Source organism: Dendropsophus ebraccatus, chromosome 13 (genome assembly GCF_027789765.1).
Source record: "Dendropsophus ebraccatus isolate aDenEbr1 chromosome 13, aDenEbr1.pat, whole genome shotgun sequence".
In the NCBI taxonomy this organism is placed as follows: domain Eukaryota; kingdom Metazoa; phylum Chordata; class Amphibia; order Anura; family Hylidae; genus Dendropsophus; species Dendropsophus ebraccatus.
Genome location: NC_091466.1, coordinates 73,159,326 through 73,186,064, shown reverse-complemented (window position 1 = coordinate 73,186,064; position 26,739 = coordinate 73,159,326). Strand labels below are relative to the sequence as shown.

Sequence of the window (26,739 nt, the reverse complement as noted above, 5' to 3'; positions counted from 1 at the left end):
GTTTTGTGTTTCTGCACTTCCTGGTTGAGCAGTTGTACACAGTAGGACAGGTTCCAGAATGCAATGCTTTCCCTCAGCTGTTCCATCACAGTCCCCCACACTGCCCATTCCCCGCCCAAATCTGTTGCAGAACATCTAGGCTGTGTTCACACACTGCAGTTTCATTGTGTTACTGAATTAATTGCAGTAATTTATGATTTCATTGCTGACCCACCCACACAGCACGCTGTATTCTCTACCTGTAACACCACACAGCACCCTGTATTCTCTACCTGTAACACCACACAGCATGCTGTATTCTCTACCTGTAACACCACACAGCACGCTGTATTCTCTACCTGTAACACTACGCTGTATTCTCTACCTGTAACGCTAATATTACAATAAAGTAAAGAAGGCTCTGATCCTCTCTGCCGTTTTGTATCATTTACTTGTGTTACTGCATCATTTTTGTGAATACGCTGCAGTACTGCAATGACACTCCAACATGTGTGAACACAGCCCTAATTTCACTGCACACTCTGCACAATTAGAGAAATCAGTGCTGCACCTACTTCTGGCCGGTCAGAGATGGTGAATCACTCAGGGGATTGGGGGAAGCAGCACCGCCTCCTATGACATCACACCCTGCCCCTGTCTGTATCATCAGTCTGTCCTCAGCAAACACACACAATGTGAGACAGAGGCATGGAATATTTGTCTCCTAAGGGGGGAGAGCAGAAAGAGCAGGGGACAATGTGGATTTGCACAGGGGCCATTTTTCTTCACTTCCTGGATTTCTATCAGCTACCAGTGTGGCAGAACCGTACAGAGACGGTAATACATTGTATAGACACATCTATATAACTTTTAGGGTACAAACCCACTTGAAGTATTTGCTGCGTGAATTAGTCTTAAAAATAAGCAGGCAAAACGCAGGTTGGCTTTATACGATTGTTCTGCGTTAAAATACGCAATTGCGTATTTTTGAAGCGTGAAGCTTGTTGTTAGCAAAGCATCAGTTGTTAACAACCTGTGTGAAAAACGCATGTAGCTTCATGCTTCAAAAATACGCAATTGCTTATTTTAACACAGAACAATTGTATAAAGCCAACCTGCGTTTTGCCTGCTTATTTTTAAGACTGATTCACGCAGCAAATACGTCAAGTGGGTTTGTACCCTTAATGTACTTTTAATAGAAAACAAGTTTTCCTTATCTGGAGTTCCCCTTTAAGCTCTTTCACTTCAATGGGACTGAGTTGCACAACCTGCACCCGAACTAGAGACCAGAACTGTGCTGTCTCTGCAAGAAAGAGGCCATGTTTTTCTAATGCTGAATAACCCCTTTAAATAAGTCCTATTCAACTGTGTGAAATAGACGAATACTCTTTAGAAAAGTTGCACGTTTTAGACTTAAAGGGGTACTCCAGCGCTGATTAAAAAAAAGGTCCCTGAAGCTCCAGTTGGTCTCTTCATTTTTTCTTCGCTTCCTGGTTTGGGCCTTGCCATGATGCACTTTGTCTCCTGCGACGTCTAACTGACTCTGGATGAGCAAGATGTAAGCCATCCAACAGTTTTACAATCAGAGCTGAGCAACCTGAGTCATCTGACAAAGAGAGGCTGGCTTAACAAGGCTTAGACCCGCCTCCCTCTTGATGATGTCATTGTCACTAAATGGCAGCCACAGAGCAGCCTGAGGTCAACAGTCATTAGGTAAGAATGAGTTTACTTCACTTCCTGGTGAGGGGATGAGGGGGGAAAAGATAGGGAAGGGGGGCAGATAGGTGATTGAAGCATATTACAAAGTTATATAACTATGTAATGTGGTTGTTTAATGTGTACTGGGAAAAAGCTTTTCACTGGAGTACCCCTTTAATAGTAAATGCCCTCCATGTCTACATGCATGAGTGTTTTGTCTGTTGTTTCTTTACTCAATTCTTCAATTGAAAAAAAAAAATAAATCATGACATGAAAAAAAATGCAAGGAATAAAAAAACTTTAAAAAAAAGGCCTATAAAGGTTCACACGTACAGGATCTGCAGCAGATTTGATGGCGCAGATTTGAATCTGCAGCAGATTTCATGGTCCAGATTGGATTTGCCTTGAATCTGCAACTTCAAATATGCGCCATCAAATCCGCTGCGGATCCTGTACGTGTGAACGCACCCTAAGGGGGAGTTTACACAGAGAGATTTATCATGCAGACTTTTGCAGCCAAAGCCAGGAATGGATTTGAGAAAAGGAAAAAACTCAGTCTTTCCTTTATGAGCTGTTCCCTGTTTATAGTCTGTTCCTGGCTTTGGCTTCAAAAATCTGTGAGATAAATCTCTCTGTGTAAACGCACCATAAGGGGGACATTTATCAAGACTGGCATACTCCTACGTCAGTCCTAAATAAAGCCCCACCCCTTTTCCCCGTCTGATTTTACTAAGAGGTGTACGTTGGGCGGAGGCATTGTGCAAAAATTTACACCTGCTCTGGAGCAGGTGTAGATTCTTGCCTGGTTCGTGCCCGTTTTCAGGTATAAACCTTGAACCACGCCTCCTACCCGCCTTGTCGCACCCTCCCCCGTCCGCCCTTCAGGTGAGTGGGGGTTATGGCTGGCATACACCAGGGAGAAGGCAAAAAGCTGTGCCTTCTTCCTGGAGTACGCTAGGGGCGCAATCTTAATAAATCTCCCCCATATATATATATATATATATATATATATATATATATAATCTGGAAAAAAATATTCTGCCAAAAAACTGCTTGAAAGAGTCCAGTAAAAACATTTTTTCAGTCCCCCCCAAAAAAAGCTTTGCAAAATTTGTGTCTGACAAAAGCTTAAAGGGCTACAGGTTACATTGTGTATGCAGTTATATAGCACATACAAATATAGACCTACTTAAAAGTAAAAAAATACATTACAAACAAAGTAAAAAAAAAAAAAAAACATTACACGCTACCGATCTAATGAAGCGCAGGTGGTAGAGCATAGTTGTCTTTTAAAATTAATTTCACTATGTTCAGATGACACTGCTGGGAAATGCGAGCCTCCAAGATCCCGGCTTTGTGAAGAAATTTATAATTCATCAGAGCGCATGTGGTGCCTTTGAAATTAGGGTCAGAATACCAAAGACATGGAGAATTTTTGCTTCTTTAGCATCTTTCCCGGGCATCAAAACGCTTTTTTATGATGGGCAATGACATTTTTATTGCTCATAAAATAATCTTCTCCTAAGAATAAATTCGGCTGCATTACAGTATGTGTAATTGGTCGTTTAATCACTTCATTTTCATTAAAAGAAAATATAGGGCGGCGGGGGGGGGGGGGGGGGGGGGGGTCAGCATCAGAGCAGCAAAAAGTACATACAAAAAAATACATAGCAGACCAAGGTATACAGATACAGAACTTTTCTTAGGTGAATGGTCCTAGAAGTATTGGCTTTCCGTAAAAATATAGTCGGGTCCCATAAATCCGGTGCCTAATGGCTAAACGGCCAGGAAAAAAAAAAATGAGGCAACAAATTACAATACTTAGGGCCCACGATGGCTTTATGGCTCCAGAATACAGAACGTCCGCGTGCTGCCCTTTGGCTCTGTCAGTATCTATAAAGTACAGAGCTAACCCCCTCCCAGAGGCAATGCTACATACATACAGAATACAATGGAATAGGCAGATTTGTACAGGCTGTGTATTACTGTAAATAGGGCAATAACTAAAGCTCTAGCTTCCCTGAGCAGTAAGACTACAGTAGAGAAAACCCATTTAGTCAATGACAGTCATGTAGCTGCACCTGTTTTCTGCAGTAAACAAACTGATGAAGAAAAATGGCACCACCAGTTTTGCTGACATACAGAAAAAAAATTGTCAAGAAAACAAAGGGGGTCAACTTCCATTTGCAGCTTCACTAAATGCTCGCTGTCATCTTGCATCTGGCGGTAGCAGGTGAGCCCTGGTGTTCAGCGGGGTAGGCTGTACGGGCAAATATACTGTATACTGTGCCAGAATAGGCTCCATGGTAACCCTAACAATACCATTGTACAACTTCTGGCAAAAGCTATGGAATTCTACGTATAACAAACATGATACAATTTTTTTTATATCACGCTGCACACTTGGCATAAAGTGCTTACCAACTGCAACTGTAACTTACCTTCTTTGCTGAACCACTCAGGGTGCATAGTGCCACCCCACCTAATGGAGTGTTTACAGAGAGAGATTAATCTGACAGATTTTTTTAAAGGAGAAGTCCAGCAAAAAAATTCTTACTAAAGTATTGTATTGCCCACCAAATGTTATACAAATTACCAATATACTCTAATTAGGGGAAATGCTTACTAAGTGCTTTTTTTCCTGCACTTACTACTGCATCAAGGCTTCACTTCCTGGATAACATGGTGATGTCACTTCCTGGATAACATGGTGATGTCACAACCTGACTCCCAGAGCTGTGTGGGCTGTGGCTGCTGGAGAAGATGATGATGGCAGAGGGATGTTCAGTGTCCGTCCAGTGGCCTGTGTCCCACTGCCATCATCCTCTCCAGCAGCCACGGCCTTCACAGCTCTGGGAGTCGGCTGGTGACATCACCAAGTAATCCAGGAAGTGACATCACCATGTTATCCAGGAAGTGACATCACCATATTATTCAGGAAGTGACATCACCATGTTATCCGGGAAGTGACATCACCATGTTATCCGGGAAGTAAAGCCTTGATGGAGTAGTAAGTGCATGGTAAAAAGCACATTTCCCGTAGTAAGTGTATATTTGTAATTTGTATAACTTTTGGGGGGGGCAATGCAATACTTTAATAAAAATTTGCGCCGGACTTCTCCTTTAAGCCAAAGCCAGGAACAGACTATAAACAGAGATCAGGTCATAAAGGAAAGACTGACATTTCTCCTCTTTTCAAATCCATTCCTGGCTTTGGCTTCAAAAATCTGTCAGATAAACGTGTCTGTGTAAACGCACCATTAGCTACTGATTGGCTAAGTAAGCAATGCCTCATGCTGACTCTGAACATAGAAAGTGTTGTGCATCTGGACTGAGCTCCATGACAAAAGCGATGGGGAGCGAGGTAGGTTAACATTCAAGTGCACAATTATAACCTTCCTCTCCCTACAAAAGTTGCTGGATTTGATTGGAAGTCGGTGGTAGGCAAGGGAGGGGGAAGTTAAAAAGTAAACTTGTGACCTAATTGTATCCCCCAAATGCTGTCCCTGTTAGGTATTGCACAAGATAACTAGAATAAAATGTGGGCCTAACTCTAGAGGTCTGGAAAAATGGCAGCCATAATAAGGCTTTGTTCATGATATGTTAAAAGCCTGAATTTTGGGGCTCTAGCATGTCCTATGCTGGAGGACCACTGCGGAAGTTGCTGCCGAGAAACTCAAGACCATCCATTTGTCCTTCAATCAAATGGCTGCCTTCTCTGTGCGCAGACGACCAGGATTTCCTGTGTTTAGTCTCTTTTTTTTTCTCAAAGAGTCTAAACATAGGTCCTGCATTTCCCATGATAAAAAAACAAAAAACAAAACATGTAAATAGCAAACATGCTCTATATCACATCCCCTGTTGATTTTGAAAGGTAAAACTAGGAGGTGAGTGAGCCGAGCCTCCAAAACCCAGATTTGTTCCGAACTTTGCAAAAGGTTTGATTCAGTATCAAAGTTTGGACCGGTTTGGGAAGATGGTGGCCGCACCTCTAAAAAAAACAAAGACAAAAAAAAAAAAAAGATAATCTAACCTGTCTGCACTCCTCTGGTGTCCTCTTGTGTCTCTCTGGTGTCTTCAGCCACCTGTAGAGCGACAGCCCACTCAGCCAATCACGGGCTGACTGGGACGGGAGAGTACTGTGGCCAGTGATTGGCTGAGCAGGCTGTCACTCTAGAGACAAGAGTGACAAGCCCGCTCAGCCAATCACAGGCTAACTGGGATGGGACAGCACTACCGCCAGTGATTGGCTGAGCGGACTGTCACCAAAGAGGATGGACATCAGGCAAAATTGCACTAGTTCTGGTTTTCACTGCCCCCCCTCCCAATTGTACTGACCGGAGGCTGTTTTGTTGCTTTACCGCATCATTTTGTTACTGTATCATTTCATTAGGTTACTGCACTATTTCATTGCTTTGCTGCATCACTTAATCATGTTACGGCAATGAAACTCCAATGTGTGTGAAGTATTCATAGCCCCTGTCCCATATAAATATGGTATAAGGGGTCCAAGAATCCAAGACTTTGTTGGGGTAATGATTACACTGAAGAATTGGATTCATAACACTAGCGCCACGTTTTATTAGCAGCGGAGTGCGGCTTTTATTTTTACCTTAGCTGCTGATGCTATCAGGCCTTGGCTCATATTTCATTTCTTGTTATTTCCTGTTGTTTGCCAGCACATACAGATCCTTCTACAAACCCTTACAGGTTTTTTATTAAATGATCGGACACTTCATCATCTTCTAATGCTTTACCTTAAAATGATAACACAATGAATAATAACGCTACAAAAACATCCTCTCCAAATAATTCCTGCTAACCCGACACTCCGAAAATGAAACCGATCAATAAGGATATTACAACCTCAGGTCATTAATAATAATGCAGCTCATATTCCGGAATAAAATCTCTTAATCTAGCCACAATTGTCATAGTGTAATCTATTGATTCTGGCCGTTCTATGATAATTATACTGATCATGTGACCAATTATAAGAGCACACCGCTCCCCGACCATATTAGTAGATTGCCTCTCTAATTACATCAATACTCTCTGTATAACAATCCGGTACCCTGTACACGAATACCACTTACATATGCGCATCCAGATATAGTAGCATTTGCAATTTTTAACAATCTACCCATTGAAACCATTAAAAGCATGATTAGGAAAAGATTCAGGAAGGAATGTAAGGGCGGCATTGGATGTAACTGGCAACATCATTGGGTATAGTGTCAGACAAACAATCTAATAAGTAATAATTTGTAGAATCTGCATCGGCATCAAGAGGATTTGGCACAATGTATTATGGAATTACATTACTTGTCCTGGCTACGTTACCCTAAAGCGACTCTGTACCCACAATCTGCCCCCCCCAGACCACTTGTACCTTCGGATAGCTGCTTTTAATCCAAGATCAGTCCTGGTGTCCGTTCGGCAGGTGATGCAGTTATTGTCCTAAAAAACAACTGTTAAACTGGCCTAGAGTGTCCGTGCATTAGGCTTGCAACACATCTCCATCCCTCGTCCCCGCCCTCATCATTAGGAATGCTCCAGGCAGGTTTTTTCCTATTCACATGTGCTGGATCATTACGGCACCTGTGCAGTGTTCGGACAAGTGAGGAATAGGTAAAATTCTGCCGGGGCATTCATAATGGTGAAGAGGGTGGGGAGGAGGGATGGAGAGGCGGTGCAAGGTTAGGGCACAGATACTCTAAGCCACCGCCGATTGGCAAAGTGCTTCAAGTTTAAAGGTTTTTTTTTTAGGACAATAACGGCATCACCTGCTGAACGGACCGCAGGACAGATCTTGGATTAAAAGCAGCTACAAACAGGTACAAGTGGTTTGGAGGGACAAATTGTGGGTACAGAGTCGCTTTAAAGGGTTAGTTAAGCAGAAGTATGCAGTCAGCCTTGGGAGGTTTCAATTCCAGTCTGCTAGTGGCTGTAAGAAAATTTAGCCCAAAGAAAAGCCAAGAAAATATGGGTTGTGAGAGGCCTCCATCCTCAGGGAGAGCTATAGCAAGACTGAGAGTGGTCCAAAATAGAATTAATTATGCCACCCAGTGGTCTATATGGGAATTAAAGGGGGGCTGACTGGAGACGGGCTCAGGAAGAAGGGGTGATTTACAGGCACCACTGACCCTTGTTGCATGTGAAGCTATCAGGGATATCCCAAGACGTGGTGTGAACATAGCCTAAGATACCTAACTCTTAAAGGAATTTCTAGGCAAACCTGCTTGTAACAAAAGTATGATACAGTGCCTAGGCCTAGGATGTATCAATAGTCTTTTAGAATGAATACTGACAGGAACGAAAACGGTAAAATTATCATCTGACCAGTAGCTATTAATCATCTTAAAATCTCTTCATGCATCATAGGAATTAATTTCACTAACTCAGTTTGCTGAGCCTATCTGCTCACTCTGTGCACCGTCCACGGAGACATGGATGATGAGTAATTAGTTTCACATTTCGTACGGCATGTTACTGATCCGATTACTGAAATCACCTTAATCTTACAAAATTAAGGTCCAAATGAAGTAATTTTTTCAGAAGGCAAAATGTCGCATTTAGCAAACTTTTTTTACATGCCACTTGTGTAACTGAAAATACTATTTAAAGGGGTATTCTGGGAAGCAAAACATATGGCAAAATAATGTGTAATAATTGTTCCTGTGGTTTCTATAGTTGTGTGGTCCAGCTTCTCCCCGCTGTCCCAGCATTCGGTCTAAGCGCATGCCAGGGTATCTGTGCTGTGCCTAATGCGGGACCATGTGCTAGTTCAGGGCTGCAGCAACAGTGTCTGCACACAGCCTCCTGCATCAAGACCATGTGCATGAGGCCAAAGTATTTAAAATATAGACAAAACGCCTCCACTCCAATTCACAGGTGCTGCACACAGATCCACCAGGTGAAATCATAAGCTAAAAATAAGTGGCGTTTACTTAGACAACGCGTTTCGATGCCAGTGTGGATTTGAAGAGTGTTATGTTCTAATTAGAGATGAGCGAACCTGGAGCATGCTGGAGTCCATCCGAACCCGAACTTTCGGCATTTGATTAGCGGTGGCTGCTGAACTTGGATAAAGCCCTAAGGCTATGTGGAAATCATGGATATAGTCATTGGCTGTATCCATGTTTTCCAGACAACCTTAGAGCTTTATCCAAGTTCAGCAGCCCCAGCTAATCAAATACCAAACATTCGGGTTCGGATCATCATCGGCTCGCTCATCTCTAGTTCTAATGAAACACTTATTTTTATTTAAAGGTTTTATTTGTTGGTTCTGCACGCAGCACCTGTGAAGTGTGGAGGAGTTTTATGTACATAGTAAATCCTGTGTGATTCCATGGGAGTTGCTGTGGTCCATTATCAGAACGTGCTACTGAGTGTTGTGCTTCTTTCATTCACACATCTCAGCCAGGTGAGAGTTTCATCGTGGTTTCTTCCCCCCTCTTGGTCTTAATGATCCACGCTATGTAGCGCTGTTCTTTTTTTCTCTTGACAAGGGCTAGAATACAGTTATAGGCTGGCATCAGCAGTAACCGAGAGGCAGCTCATTGTTCTTTTAGTCATCTTTTAGTAAAATGGAACCAAAAATTGTACAACCCCCCCCCCCCCCCCAAACTTTCGTACAAAAACATTTATAAAATGACTTCTTCCCTTAGTTGTCTGGCCAATCACAGGACAGCACCTACTCCTCTCTGCTATATATGATATAATATAATGCGGATGTGGTGTACCCCTGGGGTGATATTATATCGAAGGAGCGGCCGGTCAATTGCTAGGTGGTTAGGTGTGACTCCACACCGGAGATGGGTGGGCGAGATACAGCCAGACTTTGGAGTGTTACTTTGTGACAAGGCCAGTTGTACCTTTTTCCCCTGGTGGTCAGTGTCCTGCCGGGTTGATACAGGGTCCCTTGGGACAGTGTGATCACGGATAGCCACAGTGGTGTAGTGACCCTCCTGGACTATTGGATCTGCCACCCACAGAAAGGGGAAGTGTCCCAAGGTTGCGGTGTCGGTGGAGGGCGAAAGATCACAGAGCCTCTTTAAAAGGGGTAGTGCGGTGCTAAGAAATTATTCACAAAATAATACACATTACAAAGTTATACAACTTTGTAATGTATGTTATGTATGTGAATCGCCCCCTTCCCCGTGTCCCCCCACCCCCGCACGTGGACCCAGAAGTGGAGTGTACCATACATACCTGACGCGCGTCGTCCCCGTCCCCAATCTTCTGTCAAAGACGTAATCTTCGGGAGGCTGGCCGAATCGCTGCAGCCGTCCCTGATGCCGGCCCCTTTGCCGCGTCATCGGCTGCTCAGCCACGATTGGCTGAGCATAACTGTGGTACACTACACTTTCGGGTCCACGTGCGGGGGTGGGGAAACACGGGGAAGAGGGCGATTCACATACATAACATACATTACAAAGTTGTATAACTTTGTAATGTGTGTTATTTTGTGAATAATTTCTTAGCGCCACACTACCCCTTTAACTTAAATAAGCTTGTTTTACTAAGAAGATACGTGCTTGAGGCAAGGTTACACGATTATGAGGTTTCTCTTGGTAAAGCACTTGGTAATACACTTGACAATAATTCCAGACAAATACTTGACAATACAGCAACTGAATCTTGTAGTAGAAATACAGCGTAGGATATAGTCATGCCGAATGAGTAGTGTGCTGAGTGATACAAAAAAGCAGAGTAGTAGAGAGGAGGATGCTGCAAGAGCCTTAACCAAAGTAGTACTGCGCTCTGCCAAGATGTTGGAGGATGAGGTAGAATACTTTGAAGAGGAACAACACATGTGCCCGTACATTGACCTTGAATAGTCTTCACGCCACCTTATGCCCACTAGACTCGGCTGAACCTTCCTAGAGGGTGACACAGGCTCCAGACCTTGTCACCTGGGATGAGTGGAATGCTGAGGATTCCCTAAAGACACCTGCACTGCGAGATAGAGTTCCTAGGCTTATCGCAACTTTGCTCTATCCAGATCAGTTCCTAGCTACTTTGGCTTTTGTGGATACTGTCCTGCTCTGTTACTTCTCCTAGTCCACGGCGTGGGTTGAGGTTGTCTCTGGCTTGTACTGTCTGCATCCTACCCATGAGGGGTTCTAGCTAAGACTGACCTAAGTACTAGCTAAGCCCCATCCGAACTTCTTGTGTTCTTTTAAAAAAATTTTTTTTTCTCATACAAGGAACCCAGAACTGTATCAATAGTTGTATTTACCAATCAAGCGAAGGTAGGTGTACATACTGTATATGTCTGGGTTGCCATAGCTTGACTTTATCTCCATTGCTTTCCGCTGTTGTTTGCTTTGGTGCTGAGTAACAGGGTCCTGGCATTGCCACTAGTTTTATACTCAGGAAGGTTGGCCAAGGAGAGCATTAGGACACCAAGCCAAATCATGGCTCTGGCTCAGTGTCCAAGGCGTCTGAGAACACAAGCTCCCGCCCTTGGCAGGTGCCTGTGATTGTAATTTGATACAGCTCTTTTCCCTGCTATTGTTTGCATATACTTCTGGCCTCTGATATAACAGAGCTGTAACATTAGAGTGAATAGTCTATGCACTACTGAAAATCTGTCACTCAGTAAGACAGCAGTGTATCTGCAGCTGTATTAACCTTACCGTAGGTAAGAAATTCACTGTGGCACTCACCCAGTCCAGCTGTGGCACTCACCCATTCAGCAGCTTACAGTGTATAGACCATGTAAAATCCACAACAAGAAATTCACTGTGGCACTTCACCCAGTCCAAACTGTGAATGTTATTCAATTAAAAGCAAGTGAACGAGCAACAGCTGTTTCACACTTTATTCATGTAATTGCCCTGCTCTATGTTATTGTATGCTTCTAATTGTATTTTTGGATTATTATTTGTGTATTTTGAGTATGTGCATTTATAAGGGTGGGACTTGACAGTGATGCACAGGGTCAAGAGGAAGCGCACAGAGCAGATGTGCAAAACAGCTGTTGCTCGTTCACTTGTCTGCATCCTGACATCAGGACTTTAATTGAGTGAACTTGACCATAAAATAATTTGGATGCAAATGGTTAAAACCACAATGCATCCAGTGTAAATGTTATCAATACGAGTAGTTCCCCAATGGGTATAGTACAGATCGTATCAGGCTGGGGTCTGTAGTACCAAACCTGTTAGTAATACACTGGATGCAATGCTAATGATCTAAAATAGTCAGGCCCGCCTCTACATGTTTCCCTGCCAAAGCAGCTTCATCAGAAGAAACAGGCAATCACTGGTACCCCTTTATGGCTGGTTTTTATATGTAGTCTTAATTGAATCCATATCGGTTCCTCCCCAAACAGTCAATCATTCCGCTCCAATCATCATTCACCTACTGTAACTGCTGCCCTGCAACAACGGCAATCCTTAAACGTGAAGAAGTATCGTGACAACAAAAAAGCTCCAGAGAACCCCGTAGCCAATAAAGAGTACATCAACCTGAGATTACCCCGTACCTATACATCTACCTCCGTAGATGTGTACCTATCCCCAAGACAATGCTGTCTAATCTATCCCAATCATGTTATAGAGCAGGAAGAGCTGAGTAGATTGATATATATCTTTATAGGAAAATATTCAGTATAAAGTGTAACATGTTGATTGAAATTCCTGCTCATTCTGTGATGAGGAGTCCAGGGGGCGGTGTCACTCAATGGACTGGACTCTTAAGCCTGGAAACATCAGAGATTTCAATCAATAAACTACAAGTTCTACTGAATCTTTTCCTATAAAGATATATATCAATCCGCTCAGCTCCTTCTGCTCTATAACATGATTCCAATAAGCTTACGTAGCATTTTCATGGTGACGGATTCCCTTTAATTTCCTCATCAGGACAATGGATTTATTTTTGCTCATGTATATACTCTAACGCTGAATAAACTTAGTTTTTGCATCTACTAAACTTGTCTACCACATTGTCAATTTCTCTTCCTATTCTATGCTTGCACTAGACAAGAAGAGTCACCTATACTATCTAAACATGGCAGTCTACCTACACATACATATAAAGATTCACAGGAAATTGGAAGCAACCTATACTTAGCGTCATTCAAATAACCATGACTTGGCACTCAAGAACATGTCTGGATTAGCCCAGGCAAATTGTCCTTAAAGGACATAAAAATATTTTTTTTTATAAAAGTATTGTATTGCCCCCCAATATACACTTATTACGGGAAATGCACATAAAGTGCTTTTTTCCCTGCACTTACTACTACTCACTTCCTGGATAACATGGTGATGTCACTTTCTGGATAACATGGTGATGTCACTTCCTGGATAACATGGCGATGTCACTTCCTGGATAACATGGCGATGTCACTTCCTGGATAACATGGCGATGTCACTTCCTGGATAACATGGCGATGTCACTTCCTGGATAACATGGCGATGTCACTTCCTGGATAACATGGAGATGTCACTTCCTGGATAACATGGCGATGTCACTTCCTGGATAACATCGTGATGTCACTTCCTGGATAACATGGTGATGTCACTTCCTGGATAACATGGTGATGTCACTACAATACTCCCAGAGCTGTGCGGGCTGTGGCTGCTGGAGACGATGATGGCAGGGGGACACTAAGGGACACAGGGCATTTGAGGGACACTGAGCATCCCTCTGCCATCATCCTCTTCAGCAGCCAGAGCCTGCACAGAAAGTGACATTGCCATGTTATCCAGGAAGTGACATCGCCATGTTATCCAGGAAGTGACATCGCCATGTTATCCAGGAAGTGACATCGCCATGTTATCCAGGAAGTGACATCGCCATGTTATCCAGGAAGTGACATCGCCATGTTATCCAGGAAGTGACATCGCCATGTTATCCAGGAAGTAACATCGCCATGTTATTCAGGAAGTGACATCGCCATGTTATCCAGGAAGTGACATCGCCATGTTATTCAGGTAGTGAAGCCTTGATGCAGTAGTAAGTGCAGGAGAAAAAACACTATATGTGCATTTCCCGTAATAAGTGTATATTGGGGATTTGTATAACTTTAAGGGGGGGGGGGCAATACAATACTTTCATAAAAATTTTCCCCGGACTTCTCCTTTAATATTTTATTATTCAGAAACCTACCAGGGACAGAGGCGATATATATCATTACGAGCGATAGATCACACGAGAAACATTGGTTTCCACTGTCGTTTCTCTGTAAGATTAGAAAAGCCGAGAAACTCATCCGATTCTGCCTCTTCCACTTGCGGCTACTGTAATGTGTCTATCCTCGCAGAAGCCCTACTTATTGTCTCAAAGGAAGGCTGGGATTTCTCTCGGTTAAAACCTCTCATCTACGCTGCAAATTAGCTGATAATGGAATCCTATTGCACGTAGGCCAAGTGTAAACAAAGCAGACGGCTGAAACCGTATCGAGTCAACGTCCCTGGTTACGGATTATGTGCGTACGCCTTACAGGTTGGTGATTTGGAATTTGGAAGAGGTGAAGCAGAGAGATAGGAGGGACTGAATCACATAACCTGACACTGAGTCACTGATTGCGCAGACCGGCAGAAAGCCTTTCCACTTTATAGACATTGCCAGACGCAGATGTTTCCATAGTAACGGTGGAGACTTTTTTTTTTTTTTTTCTTTATTATAAATGCACACTTAACAAAAACAGACAGGCCTTTCTAAGTACTGTATATAGCAGCGGCATGCGATATGGGAAGAAATCCAGAAACTACTAAAAATAAGGACAAAATAAGGCAAATACTAAGAACGAGGGGTGTTATTATGGAGAGTTAACCCTCAAGGAAACAGAGATTATGAAAAGGAGGTCATGTCTGTAATGAGCTCTCTATATACACATATATGCATACTCTATATCAGGGATGGGGAACCCTCGGGCTTCCATCTGTTGCAAAACTACAATTCCCATCATGCCTGGACAGCCAAAGCGGAGCTTTGGCTGTCCAGGCATGATGGGAATTGTAGTTTTGCAAAAGCTGAAAGCCCGAGGGTTCCGCATCATTGACGTATATCCATATAGACTATTTCTATGCTGTTGTCGTTTTATATTACCTGTACAAGGGTGCAAACCAAATACTGTGCATGAGTTGAGAGGGCAGGTGGAGGACATACAGCTCACAGTCAATGGATATAAGCACATGCCAACCCCGTAAAACTGAGGGAAAATGCTTGGCATTCAAGTGCCTTCTCTCTTGGTGTTGAAACAAAGACCAGTTGGATGGATGCCACCAACTCATGGCAAGCATCTAGTCAGTCATAGAAAGGTTGCGTTGAATGAGTTTTATCCCCCATCCACAAAACAGTGTGAGTGCTGGTGGTCAGACAGCTTGCACCCCCACTGATCATAATAAGGGGGCCTTTGGTGTGCATACTCAACCAGTACACCAGTCTAATGGAGAACTCAGGAACCCGGTCTTATACTTGTAGTAGAGATCCCAGCAGTTGGAGATCAAATACTTATCACATCTCCTGGTCTAGCTTGTCTCAGGAGTGACAGTCCGCTAAATTTTATTTCCCAGGGGCATTGCACCTAGGTTTTCACAGTGTTGAACACTTTATCTAGAAGACTACAGTTTCTTCTTTAGCTTGTCTCCCCAGGATCAGTAATCTTTTTACCATGCTGGTCTACTAGGCATTACTCCTGCCTATCCAGAATTGTACTCTACACTGATGAGGGACAACATTCCGAAACACCTGTCTATAGATGGATGGTTACTTGGCTTTGGTATTCACCTTGTCATATGCTTAGGGTGGGTTCACACTGAGAATACGCACAGGGAAGTTCCAGCGGATTCTGTCGCTCGTCCCTGCATGCATCTCCGCCGGTCCCATAAACTCAATTCTATGGGCAGGCGAATTCCGCCGTCTGCCGAAATAATTGACATGTCAATTCTTTTGGTGGATAGTGGAATCTGCCTGTGCATAGAAATGAGTCTATGGCACAGGGCGGAGATGCGCGTGGCTACGAGCGGGGATGAGCAATGGAATCCGCCGGAACTTCTCAGCGCAGATTCCTTAATGTAAACCCACCCTTAACCTCGTAATTAAAGGGGTTATGCGAAGCTACAAAAACATGGCCACTTTTTTCCAGAGACAACACTACTCTTGTCTACTCTCACCTCAATGGAACCCCACCCAAACTGGAGACAAGAGCCATGCTCTCTTTGGAATTAAGTGGACCTGTTTTTATAGTGCTGGATAACCCCTTTAAGTTGGATATTGACTAAAAGGTCCACTTAATATGGTGGTTTCCTTACAGTAGCCACCCCCTGGCTAGGTCACTGGATAAATATTTGGCTAGTCCAGTGTTTCGAGACTCTTCAATAAAGCCCCGCTGACTCTTTTTGCACCATAAAAATAAACATCTAAGACATGAAAATTTAAACAAATAAGTAGTTAGAAGATGTTTAAGTGGGTGGCCCAAACAGAATAACGCTGGATACTTTAAACCCCAACAGAAGAATACAAAAGACCTATCACTTACTTCAGAGATAGAGTCTTGGAAATATAGGGATACTAGAGATATATCAGCAAGAATTCAAGTTAGAAAAAAAAACTCCATTATGAAACCCACTGAGAAAAATACATCTCCTGTGTCTAATACCTGCTGCTCTGTGTTTGATGGTGCACAATAGTTTATACCTAACAAATACTTGAAACTGGTCTGTCTTTTTGTCATCTTCAAAGGGCCTGTTGGATATCGTTGCTATGCTGTGCCCTAAATTGCTACTTCAGTTTAATTTCAAAGCCTCTCTACAAGATGTGGGACAGCTGGGAGTTGTTCAGGATAATGGATGTCAAATAAAAATAAAAAAAACAGCATTTATAGATGTTTTTGAGTCAAATGATGTACGATCTTAGCATCCATTTTCAATAATAGGCGGTTTCTGTTCTGCACAATGGTTGTAATTTATATTCAAATTCTCCTGCGCTCATAGTACTCTTCTCGCCAATATTATTCATAGCCTAGCCTACTACCAATTTACCCACTTGTAGTACATGCTTAGAATGCTTTCTATGAAGTATTGAATAAAGTATTTAACCCCCTCAGGACCAGTACAATTTTCACCCTTAAGGCCAGTTGTTTTTTTTTTCCCCCAAATCTGACCCATGTTTCTTTATGTTTAATAATTTTGTGATGCTTTAGCTCGAGGATGGGGAACCTGTTGCAAAAACTACAATTCCCATCATGCCTGGGCAGCCAAGGCTAAAGCTTCCCAGGCATGATGGGAATTGTAATTTTGCAACAGCTGGCACGAATATGGCACACAAGCGATTGTCGGCACAAGTAAAGCCGATAATCGCTTTGTGTAATAGGGCCTTTACACTGCCCATAAAAGCCTATGGAGGGGCATGAGTCAGCGGGAAGAGCTGAGAAAAAGCGTGCCATCTGCAAGGTTTCTTACCAGAGAGGTCAGACTGCTCAGTACTGGTACTGGTACTGATATCCATTCTTTTCATAATGCAATGATTTGCATTGAAGTCAATGCAAACATTGGCCGTTGTTTCACACAATATATTGAACGACCACCGTTGTTTGACTACAACTGTCAAAATAATGTTAATGTAACTTATTTCCAGCCATTGTCCATAGACCTCAATGCAAATGTTTATTTAAAACAAAGGTCATTGTTTTTTTTACTCTAAACAACGGCCGTTGTTTTGAGTGCCAAATAACAGCCATTGTTTATATGTAGTGGGAACATAGCCTAAAGTGGTTATCCGGCGCTCGCACATTTTTAACATATTGCTGCCATACAAGAAAACATAACAAACATGTCATACTTACCTCTTTGCGCTCCCCCAACGTGCCGATGCAGTCGCCAGTGTCCCCTGCTATCTGTAGCTGCTGTTACTTCTGAGACTAGCTTGTCTCGGAAGTGACAGCCCGCTCAGCCAATCAATGACTGAGACGGGACAGCATCTCAGCCAGTGATTGGCTGAGCGGGCTGTCACTCTCGAGATGAGCTGGTCTCGGAAGTACCAGCAGCTACAGACAACGGGGGACATCGGTGGTCGCATCAGCACATCGGAGGAGCGCAGAGAGGTAAGCCCTTTAATTATAATGCGGGAAAGGAAGTGTGTATTTAATAAATATTTATTTACTAGAGGACATAACGGACATATAATCCGTACTGTGTTATACATTTTATACCTGACAGCCAGTCAGTGAGAGATGAAGAACAGAGGGAACACCCTCCCAATGTCACCCTGCTAAATGTTGTGGTCTGCAGCATATGAAGGGTTAAAGGAAAATTAACAACAGGTTGGAAGGTTAGGGCATTGTGGGGTGGTATTATACCTCTCAGTGCAATGACCCAGTGCTGTTCCCCCTTCATGAATATTCATGTGTTGCTCTGCAATGACCGCTCATCACTATGGAACAACACATTAATATTCCTGATGAGGGAGAGGATGGGCGGATCGGTGCATTGAGGGGTAAAAGCCTCTAACCTCTAAACTATATTTCTCTAACCATAAAATTGGCTTTATAGATTATTAGAGCTGCGGCGATAATTGCTCCGGTTTGTAGAACTGTTGCGAAGACTGTGGATAGCATATAACTGTTATATAGACGCAGTATAAATGCAGAATAAAAAAAAATTTGCACAAAAATAAAAAAAAAATTCTAACAAGTGCCATTTTATTACAGGTGAAAATGGGAATAAATCCTCTTATGGTAATAACTTTTTATCACCCAATTGTCAGTGTTTATAAATAAATGCAGATCACAATGCCGGTTTTATAGACTGTCTTCATCCCTCCATATTACATTCATAACTCATCAGATGCAATCAGTGGAATAGAATAATTATCTATATTTCAGCCCCCGTCTACCTTGCCGTATCCTTATGGCATTGGTATATAGGCATATGTATATTTTGATCTCTGCATAGAGGACTCCTTTTTTTCCAGTAAAAGAGACAGATGAAATGCGCCACACAGCCATCAGCTATTATGATCAGCAATTCCGTGACAACAGAAAGCAATTTTTAAATTGTTATTTTGACATATAGATGTGAAGACTTTATAAGGTCATTATGCTTTAACTGCATGGGAATATTTCTCAGTTATGATACTAGTTTTTTTGTGTTTTTTTTTTTAGTACAATAGACTTTTTCATTGGGTAAATTAACAATAAAAATTGAAGAGGTAAAAAGAAGCAAAACTCGGGGCAGGTTGTGAGCTTTACAGTTATTCCTTTCTTTACAATGGAGAGAGAGAGAAAAAAAACAACAACAGACCTGACAAGGGATATCAGTAAATTACCTAGTCTTAACTTAGGCTCCGTCCTCTTTTCCCCGGCCAAATTCACTAAGAGGCGCCCACCTCCCGGCCACCTGAACCAGCACTTCCACCAGGTGTTAATTAGGACCATGATTTACTTCTGAGAGTAGGCATAAATCATGAGCAGGGCATACGGCGGACGTAAGCCATGCAGAAGGGGCGAATCTGCGTCTTCTCGCTGGCATACACCCCCCCAAGATGTGTGTTATCTTTTATAATAAGATAGCAACATATTAATAATATTAAGTGCTCAGGGCCGCTTGTGCCATGAGGTGTAATGAGTATTCTGCCTTAGGCGGCAGATTCTGCGCTCCCTGAGGGGGCGGCAAAGTCTTCCCTGCTGCTGTCATTTTTGTTAACTTAAAGGGGTAGTGCGACGTTTAACTTTTATTCACTAAATAACACACACTACAAAGTTATACAACTGTTGGTGCATTATACTTACGTGTTCAACGTCATCTTCGGGAGGCCCGCCGAAGCGCTCAAGACGCCCCTCATGCCGCCCCCCCTCTGCCGCCTCATCAGCTGCCAATCACCTCTATTCCTGCCATCCCACCGCCCACACTCACTGACGTCCGCACGTACCGTAAGGTCCGGTCGTGACGTCACCTGCATCACTTGCCTCTGCTCTGCTCCTTGGTGAGGTAGATTCTGGCCGGGTAGATTCTGGCCCGGAAAGGTGGTGGATGGGGCAATCGGGGGGGGGGGGGGGGGGGGGGAGTTAGCATGCCACAGGGACAGGCATCCGAGGTCCCATGATGGGGCGGCCTCTGGCGGCAGACAACCTGGAATCAGCCCTGTAAGTACCAAATTAATGCCCCATAATCATGTGCAGAAAATAGGATAAAAATTACTATAAGAAAATAAAAACAGAACACTAAAAAAAACAAAACACAAAATTACTCCCTTTCCTCTCTACCTTGATCTCATTGCAATCAAACTGGGAAACATGTAAAGAAGTCTGTGTCCTAACAGATCAGCCATGTCCCCCTCCCTCTCCTATCTATCTTCTGGCACTTAGTTGGCTACAGCACTGCCGACACTGCCCTGTTTGGAGGGAGTTGCAGACACAATAAGATTGTTAAATGGGCACTGTCATTTCAGACAATTCCTCTAAATTTGATGGACAATGTAATTTGTAGCAATCTTGTAAATCAATGAATGAAAACGAATTCTCACTAAGAAAAAAACAGCTCTAAAATCTTTGTCACTAGGTGCCTCACTTCTCTGCAATCTGCTGTCAGGGGGAATCTGTCACTAGTAACAGCTAGACCAGGACAATTTACAGGAAGTGGGGGATGGGGTTCACCATGTAGAACATAGGTGTCAAACTGAGGCCCTCCAGCTATTACAAGACTACAATTCTCATCATGCCTGGACAAGCTAAAGCCTTGGCTGTCCAGGCATGATGGGAATTGTAGTTTTGCAACAGGCAGCCCCTGTACTGACTGTATGTTTTACAAACAAGCAGGAGGTCATACAGAATGGGGCAGGTTTATGTGATATTTAGATTGATCTGACATCCACTGTATTGCGTATATATTAGTTTGTTAAAGGAGAATTCCAGGCTGGGGTGATTTTTGGCAGAGTCCCGGGGAGGGGGAGGATGAAAGACCTAACATGCTCTCACCTCCCCCACTCCAGCCCTGATGCTGGTATCCTGCAGCTCCGGTCCACCAGTCCTCGGCCGCTTCTGAGATCTGAGTAGGGACCGGGGACCTGACGTGTCAGGCCCGCTCAGCCAGTTAGCAGCCGGGGTGGGACCCCACTACAGCCGCTAACTGGCTGAGCAGGCCTGGCACGTCACAGGTTCTCTCTTACCAGAAAGGGACCAGTGACTGGAGCTGCGGAATACTGGCATCAGCAATGGAGCGGGGCAGGTGAAAGCATGTTACTTTTTTCATCCTCTTCCTCCCCGGCACTCTACCAAAATCCCTTAGCCCGGAATTCTCCTTTAGGATTGGTAAAAGCTGAAACATGTCAGGCCGTAAACGAAATGACAAAAAACCTCACACTAAACTGACGAGTTATGATTGTAACAAGCGCTACCAATTTACAATAGCACAGCATGCGTCACTTCATTGTGATAAACGTACTGACTAAGGCAACCTCAGTGTTTAACTAAAACATCTGTAATCTCTCCAAGACGTGTCATACATTTATTAGCTGACTGTAATCTACTGGCTGCTCGCTTGGCTCCTGTATTATACTGCTTATATGTTAATACAGTATAGAATGCGTCTTATTGCAGCAAGTCACTTTAAAATTGCAATCCCGGCCAAAAATCCTCAATTTCCTTAATGAGCTTTGTGAAAGAGGTTAATGGGTAGAAGGCCATTAGAATAACGTCATCAACGTAGCGGGCCAAGGAGTCATTTATTTTATGCTCCTCTAAGAAAGATTTTATGTTACGTGTTGATGCAAAGTTTTTAAAAAGATTAGTCATTTTATGCCAGGATTGTAACGGTCTAATGTCACACTGCATGCGAGTCCTAGAGGAACGCGTTGAATCCTTGCATGGCTATAGGAATAAAATACTAAACGCTCCATATATTACGTTAGGCTGTAGGCTGAAAAATCTGAGAAGCCATATTGCTATATAGGGTGGTCCTAATATTTTGACAATATTTGTTCACAGGTAAAATGACTGGGGGGGGGGGGGGCAAAACTTTTAAAGCGCTAAATAGATTTTGTAGCCTTATCATAACATAGACCTTAGAAGGAGCCGCGCTATGCTACAAGTTGTATATGAAATATAACTCAATTAGAAGAATGTATCTGCTAAGGGAAAAGCAATGGGGTAAATTTACGGATACTGGTGGGTTGCCAGGTGGTTCGCCGCTATGTAATTAAAGTGTAGCATGCATCATATTCCCCAAGACAGCACACGCCAATAAAGAACTATGACTCAGCTAGTGAACTGTGCCAGGTTGTAGCTTTGTAAATCAGCCATACCACAACTTACCTTAGTACTCTCCTCTAGAAGAAATGCTTCTGGGGAGGAGTACAGTCTCTGAGGCAATTTATACAGCGCTGTGAAATAAGAGACGCATGGAAGAAGGTCTGATAGGATATTATGGGCTGGATATCTGGTCCTGGAAACTCTTCTATGCGGTAGCCCATGTTGGTGTTATTCTATTCATTTATGTCAACTGATTCTTAATGGTCACTTTAACATATAGTTGGTAAATCATGCAGATATAGTTGTTTTCTGATATTTTTCCATAGGCTTTTATTAAATCGTGTGCTTTATTTTGCATCCACGGCCTCTGCCGTTTGCTGTACAAGCGCATTTTTTAGTATATATATTTGTACATCGCCTACTGTATATGATTTTCTCTTGCAGACTGGATTTCTCTCCAGCCTGAGTGAGCTGCCCTTCAAGGTTTCTCTCCTCCCGTCTTCTCTTTGAACCAGTCTTTAGCTCTTTCCTCCTATCTCTTAGGGCCCTATTACGCGGGACGATTATCGTGCAAAAAAAAATCGGTATATCGTTCAAATTTAAACGATAATCGTTCTGTTTAATTGCAGGCAACGATTGAAAAATCGTTCGTAGATCGTTGATTTAGATCTGAACCTAAAATTATCCGTAACTGCTCGCTAATAGTTCGCTGTAATTCTACATTTGTTCGCTCAAGTTTTGCATTTGTTCACTAATCATTCAGTGTAATTGCCCATTGTTTTGCTGGGATCAGAAGGAATAAACGATCATTGTAACGATCATAATAACGATTGTAACTAAAGACCATTGTTTTGTGTAATATGGAGAACGATTTCAGGTTAACGATAAACAAATCTCGTTTGCGATCGTTTATTGTTAGTCGTTAATTGTTAAAAATCACTAATGTAATAGGACCCTAACACAGAGCAGAAAGTCTGTCAGATGGATTTACTTTTCTTTAAGTAGCAGCTAAATGGTAGAAAATTTCTAATGAAGACTATATAAAGAATGTCACATGAATTTTCCATTCAGGGAAATAAAAATCAGTGCAAAGGTGGCTGACAAAATTTTGCTGCATATTTTGTCACATGACATTTTAGGCCACAACCCCTTTCCACTCATGCCACACACCCTTTTCCTAATAAGACAAATTGCAAAGCGCATTTTTGTTTTTTTGCACACACAGCATAATATGTCAATTGTTGTATGACATAATTAGTCAAAATTGTGGTGCAACAGCCATAGTAAATGTAGACCGGTATACTAATTTTGCTGTCAGTGCTCCAGTAAAAGCTACCCCAACTCCAAAGAAGGAAAACCCCCACGACCTTGTAGTTGACGCATACTAGCTTGCTACCCATGCTGTTCGATTACATAAACCACTTACCCTAGTTAAACTGATAAACGTAAAAGGCAAAAACTGTCCATTACTTGCCTAATCTACTTTTCAACTTATTTATCTTGGATCCACAAAATGAAAAGCGCGTTTTAAGAATATTAAGAAAATCTGTATGTCATCATATTACTGCTCTTTCTAGCAAATCAGTATGCTGCGGGCATGGAAAATAATCAGAGGATTACTGCTCGTCTGAACTATATTTTTTCTTATGATAAAGAGGCGATACACATTAAAAAGCTTTTTTCCCAAATGGATGCTGATGCGGATCCTGTGTGTTGAAATCTATGTGAAATCTACATGCAGATGAAGTCCTATTGACTTCAGTGTAAAAGCCCCAACAATGTGTACACGTGGTATATATCACTCAGAATATCAGGTCAATCCTTGATGTGGCCATGAAAAATTAGGCCACCTGCCCTATGAACCTAATAGAGACTGCAGTGGCATCAAATAGATAAACGTACCATTCATCCCACAAACAAGTTCCAGCAGATACACAGCATAAAGTGTACTTTCATCTCAGGAGGAACATTTTAAAATATATACTTCAAATCAACTGGTGCCAGAAAGTATCAGAGATTTGTATTTCACTTCTATTTAAAAATCGCAAGTCCAGTACTTATCAGCTGCTGTATGTCCTGCAGGAAGTGGTGTATTCTTTCCAGTCTGTAGGGAAGGAGAGTTTTTTTTTTATGGGGATTTACTACTTCTCTGGACAGTTCCTGACATGGACAGGGGTGGCAGCAGAGAGCACTGTGTCAGACTGGAAAGAATACACCACTTCCTGCAGGACATACAGCAGCTGTCAATGACAAATCTCACTGGAATCATAACGCATCTCAATCTACACTGATACAGGAAAGGTAAGTGGACAGAATTTTAAATGTGTATATAACAAAATTGTATGTTTCCAATGAATCAAAGATCTTTTAAAACATACTTGCCAGGAACATTTTAAAAGTTTTTATCAGTAGCAGACTTGTTGTATAACCTAATACTACATATATATATATATATATATATATATATATATATATATATATATATATACATATATACAGGGGCGCCGCAATCATGAGGCGACCTGAATCGTCTGCCTCAGGCGGCGCCACCAGCTGTCATCATGGGGGCGGCATTCAGTGGCAGATTATAATATGAGCGGTTCGGGCGGCCGCCCACATTATAATCCGCCACGGACTGTACCCAGGGCCGCTTTAACCAGAGGGCACATGGTGCACGTGCACCGGGCCCCCTGGTTAAAGGGGCCCCCCCGAGCAGGCCGGCCGTTGCTATGTGCGACCAGTGCGGTCGCACAGGGCTCCGGCCACCAGCCTGTCAGGGGGGAGCGCCATGGATGGGTAATCTACTTACCCCTCCATGGCGCCCCCTGCAGGGCCCCCCCGTCCGCCGCTGCCCCCGTCCGCTGCTGCTGCGGCGCTTCAGCGCTGCAGCAGCAGCGACACAGACAGAGAGAGAGCCATTGGCTCCCTCCCTGTCAGTCACTCACTCTTGTGGCCGCACTTCCTGCGGTCACAAGAGGCCGCGCTCTCCCTCTAGCGCCCGACGTCACTGGAGCGTCGGCGCGAGGGTAAGGGGAGTGCAGCCTCTTGTGACCGGAGGAAGTGCGGCCACAGGAGGGAAGAGAAGAGGAACGCGTGGACCCAGGTGAGTAACAGTGTTTGTTTTTTTCAATGTTATATGGGAGGGGGAGCTATATACTACGGGGGGGGGGGGGGGGGGCACAGGGGGCTATATACTATTGGGGAGCACAGGGGGCTATATACTATGGGGGAGAACAGGGGGCTATATACTATGGGGGAGAACGGGGGCTATATACTATTGGGGAGCACAGGGGAGCTATATACTATGGGGGAGCACAGGGGGCTATATACTATTGGGGAGCACAGGGGAGCTATATACTATGGGGGAGAACAGGGGGCTATATACTATGGGGGAGAACGGGGGCTATATACTATGGGGGAGAACGGGGGCTATATACTATTGGGGAGCACAGGGGGGCTATATACTATGGGGGAGAACGGGGGCTATATACTATTGGGGAGCACAGGGGGCTATATACTATGGGGGAGCACAGGGGAGCTATATACTATGGGGGAGCACAGGGGAGCTATATACTATGGGGAGCACAGGGGGCTATATACTATGGGGGAGAACAGGGGGCTATATACTATGGGGGAGAACGGGGGCTATATACTATTGGGGAGCACAGGGGGGCTATATACTATGGGGGAGAACGGGGGCTATATACTATTGGGGAGCACAGGGGGGCTATATACTATGGGGGAGAACGGGGGCTATATACTATTGGGGAGCACAGGGGAGCTATATACTATTGGGGAGCACAGGGGTCTATATACTATGGGGGAGAGCACAGGGGGCTATATATTATGGAGAGCACAGGGGGGCTATATACTATTGAGGGGGAGCACAGGGGGGCTATATACTATTGGGGGAGAGCACAGGGGGGCTATATACTATTGTGGGAGAGCACAGGGGGGCTATATACTATTGGGGGAGAGCACAGGGGGCTATATACTATTGTGGGAGAGCACAGGGGGCTATATACTATTGTGGGAGAGCACAGGGGGGCTATATACTATTGTGGGAGAGCACAGGGGGGCTATATACTATTGTGGGAGAGCATAGGGGGGCTATATACTATTGGGGGAGAGCACAGGGGGGCTATATACTATTGTGGGTGAGCACAGGGGGCTATATACTACTGGGGAGAGTGCACAGGGAGGCTATATACTAATGGGGGAGCGCACAGGAGGGCTGTATATAACTGGAGGAGCACATGAGGGTCTATATACTACAGGGACACCTTAAAACTATGGAGGCACAGAGGGGTGTAACTATGTAGGAGTACAGAGGGGTGTAACTACTGTATAGGGGTACAAGGGACCTAACTACTGTATGTGTTGGAGCCTAAAATATTTGTCTGGCAGATTCTGGAGAGAAGATTCACAGCCAGGAGAAGACTTCAAGGTGGCCCACGCTGGATGGAGAGAAAAAGAAAAGGTGACAGACTCTGAGAAGACGCCCCCGGTGAGTCACTGGATGTAACTTCACTCTGTTATAGGCTTGTACTGATAGGGGTCATGGTATGGCGGTATTATGTAATGGTATCAATGGTGATATCTTTCTGTTTTGTTTAGTGCAGTTTTTATGTAATATGTAATCACTGAATGGTGGAAATAGTGTTATAAGGTAACTACTGTATGTATTGGGGCTCTTGATACAGTGTGGGGGCAAATTCAGTACATTATACAATGTGCAGAAAGGTAAGGGGGGGCCCACTCTTGAGGGCTGTGCACTGGGCCCACCAATGTATTAAAACGGCCCTGACTGTACCATGTACTGGAGCCCCCCCGCCCCCGGGCAGTATCTGTAATGA

The 26,739-nt window shown here is 43.6% G+C and overlaps 1 protein-coding gene across 9 annotated transcripts in view; it reads right to left on the bottom strand.

Annotated features, from left to right (window-relative positions):
* Positions 1-26,739, bottom strand: part of RGS6 (regulator of G protein signaling 6) — a 290,618-nt gene that overhangs the window by 92,187 nt on the left and 171,692 nt on the right. The window contains exon 2 of one of the 9 annotated variants that reach the window (XM_069949182.1): positions 6,290-6,434. The exons of 7 other annotated variants lie outside the window; for them this stretch is intronic. In XM_069949182.1, the coding sequence (XP_069805283.1) occupies positions 6,290-6,322 (33 nt within the window). In that variant the 5' untranslated portion in view covers positions 6,323-6,434. Of the gene's footprint in view, positions 1-6,289; positions 6,435-13,803; positions 14,241-26,739 lie in introns of those variants that run through there. One more of the 9 variants, XM_069949183.1, reaches the window with a different exon arrangement.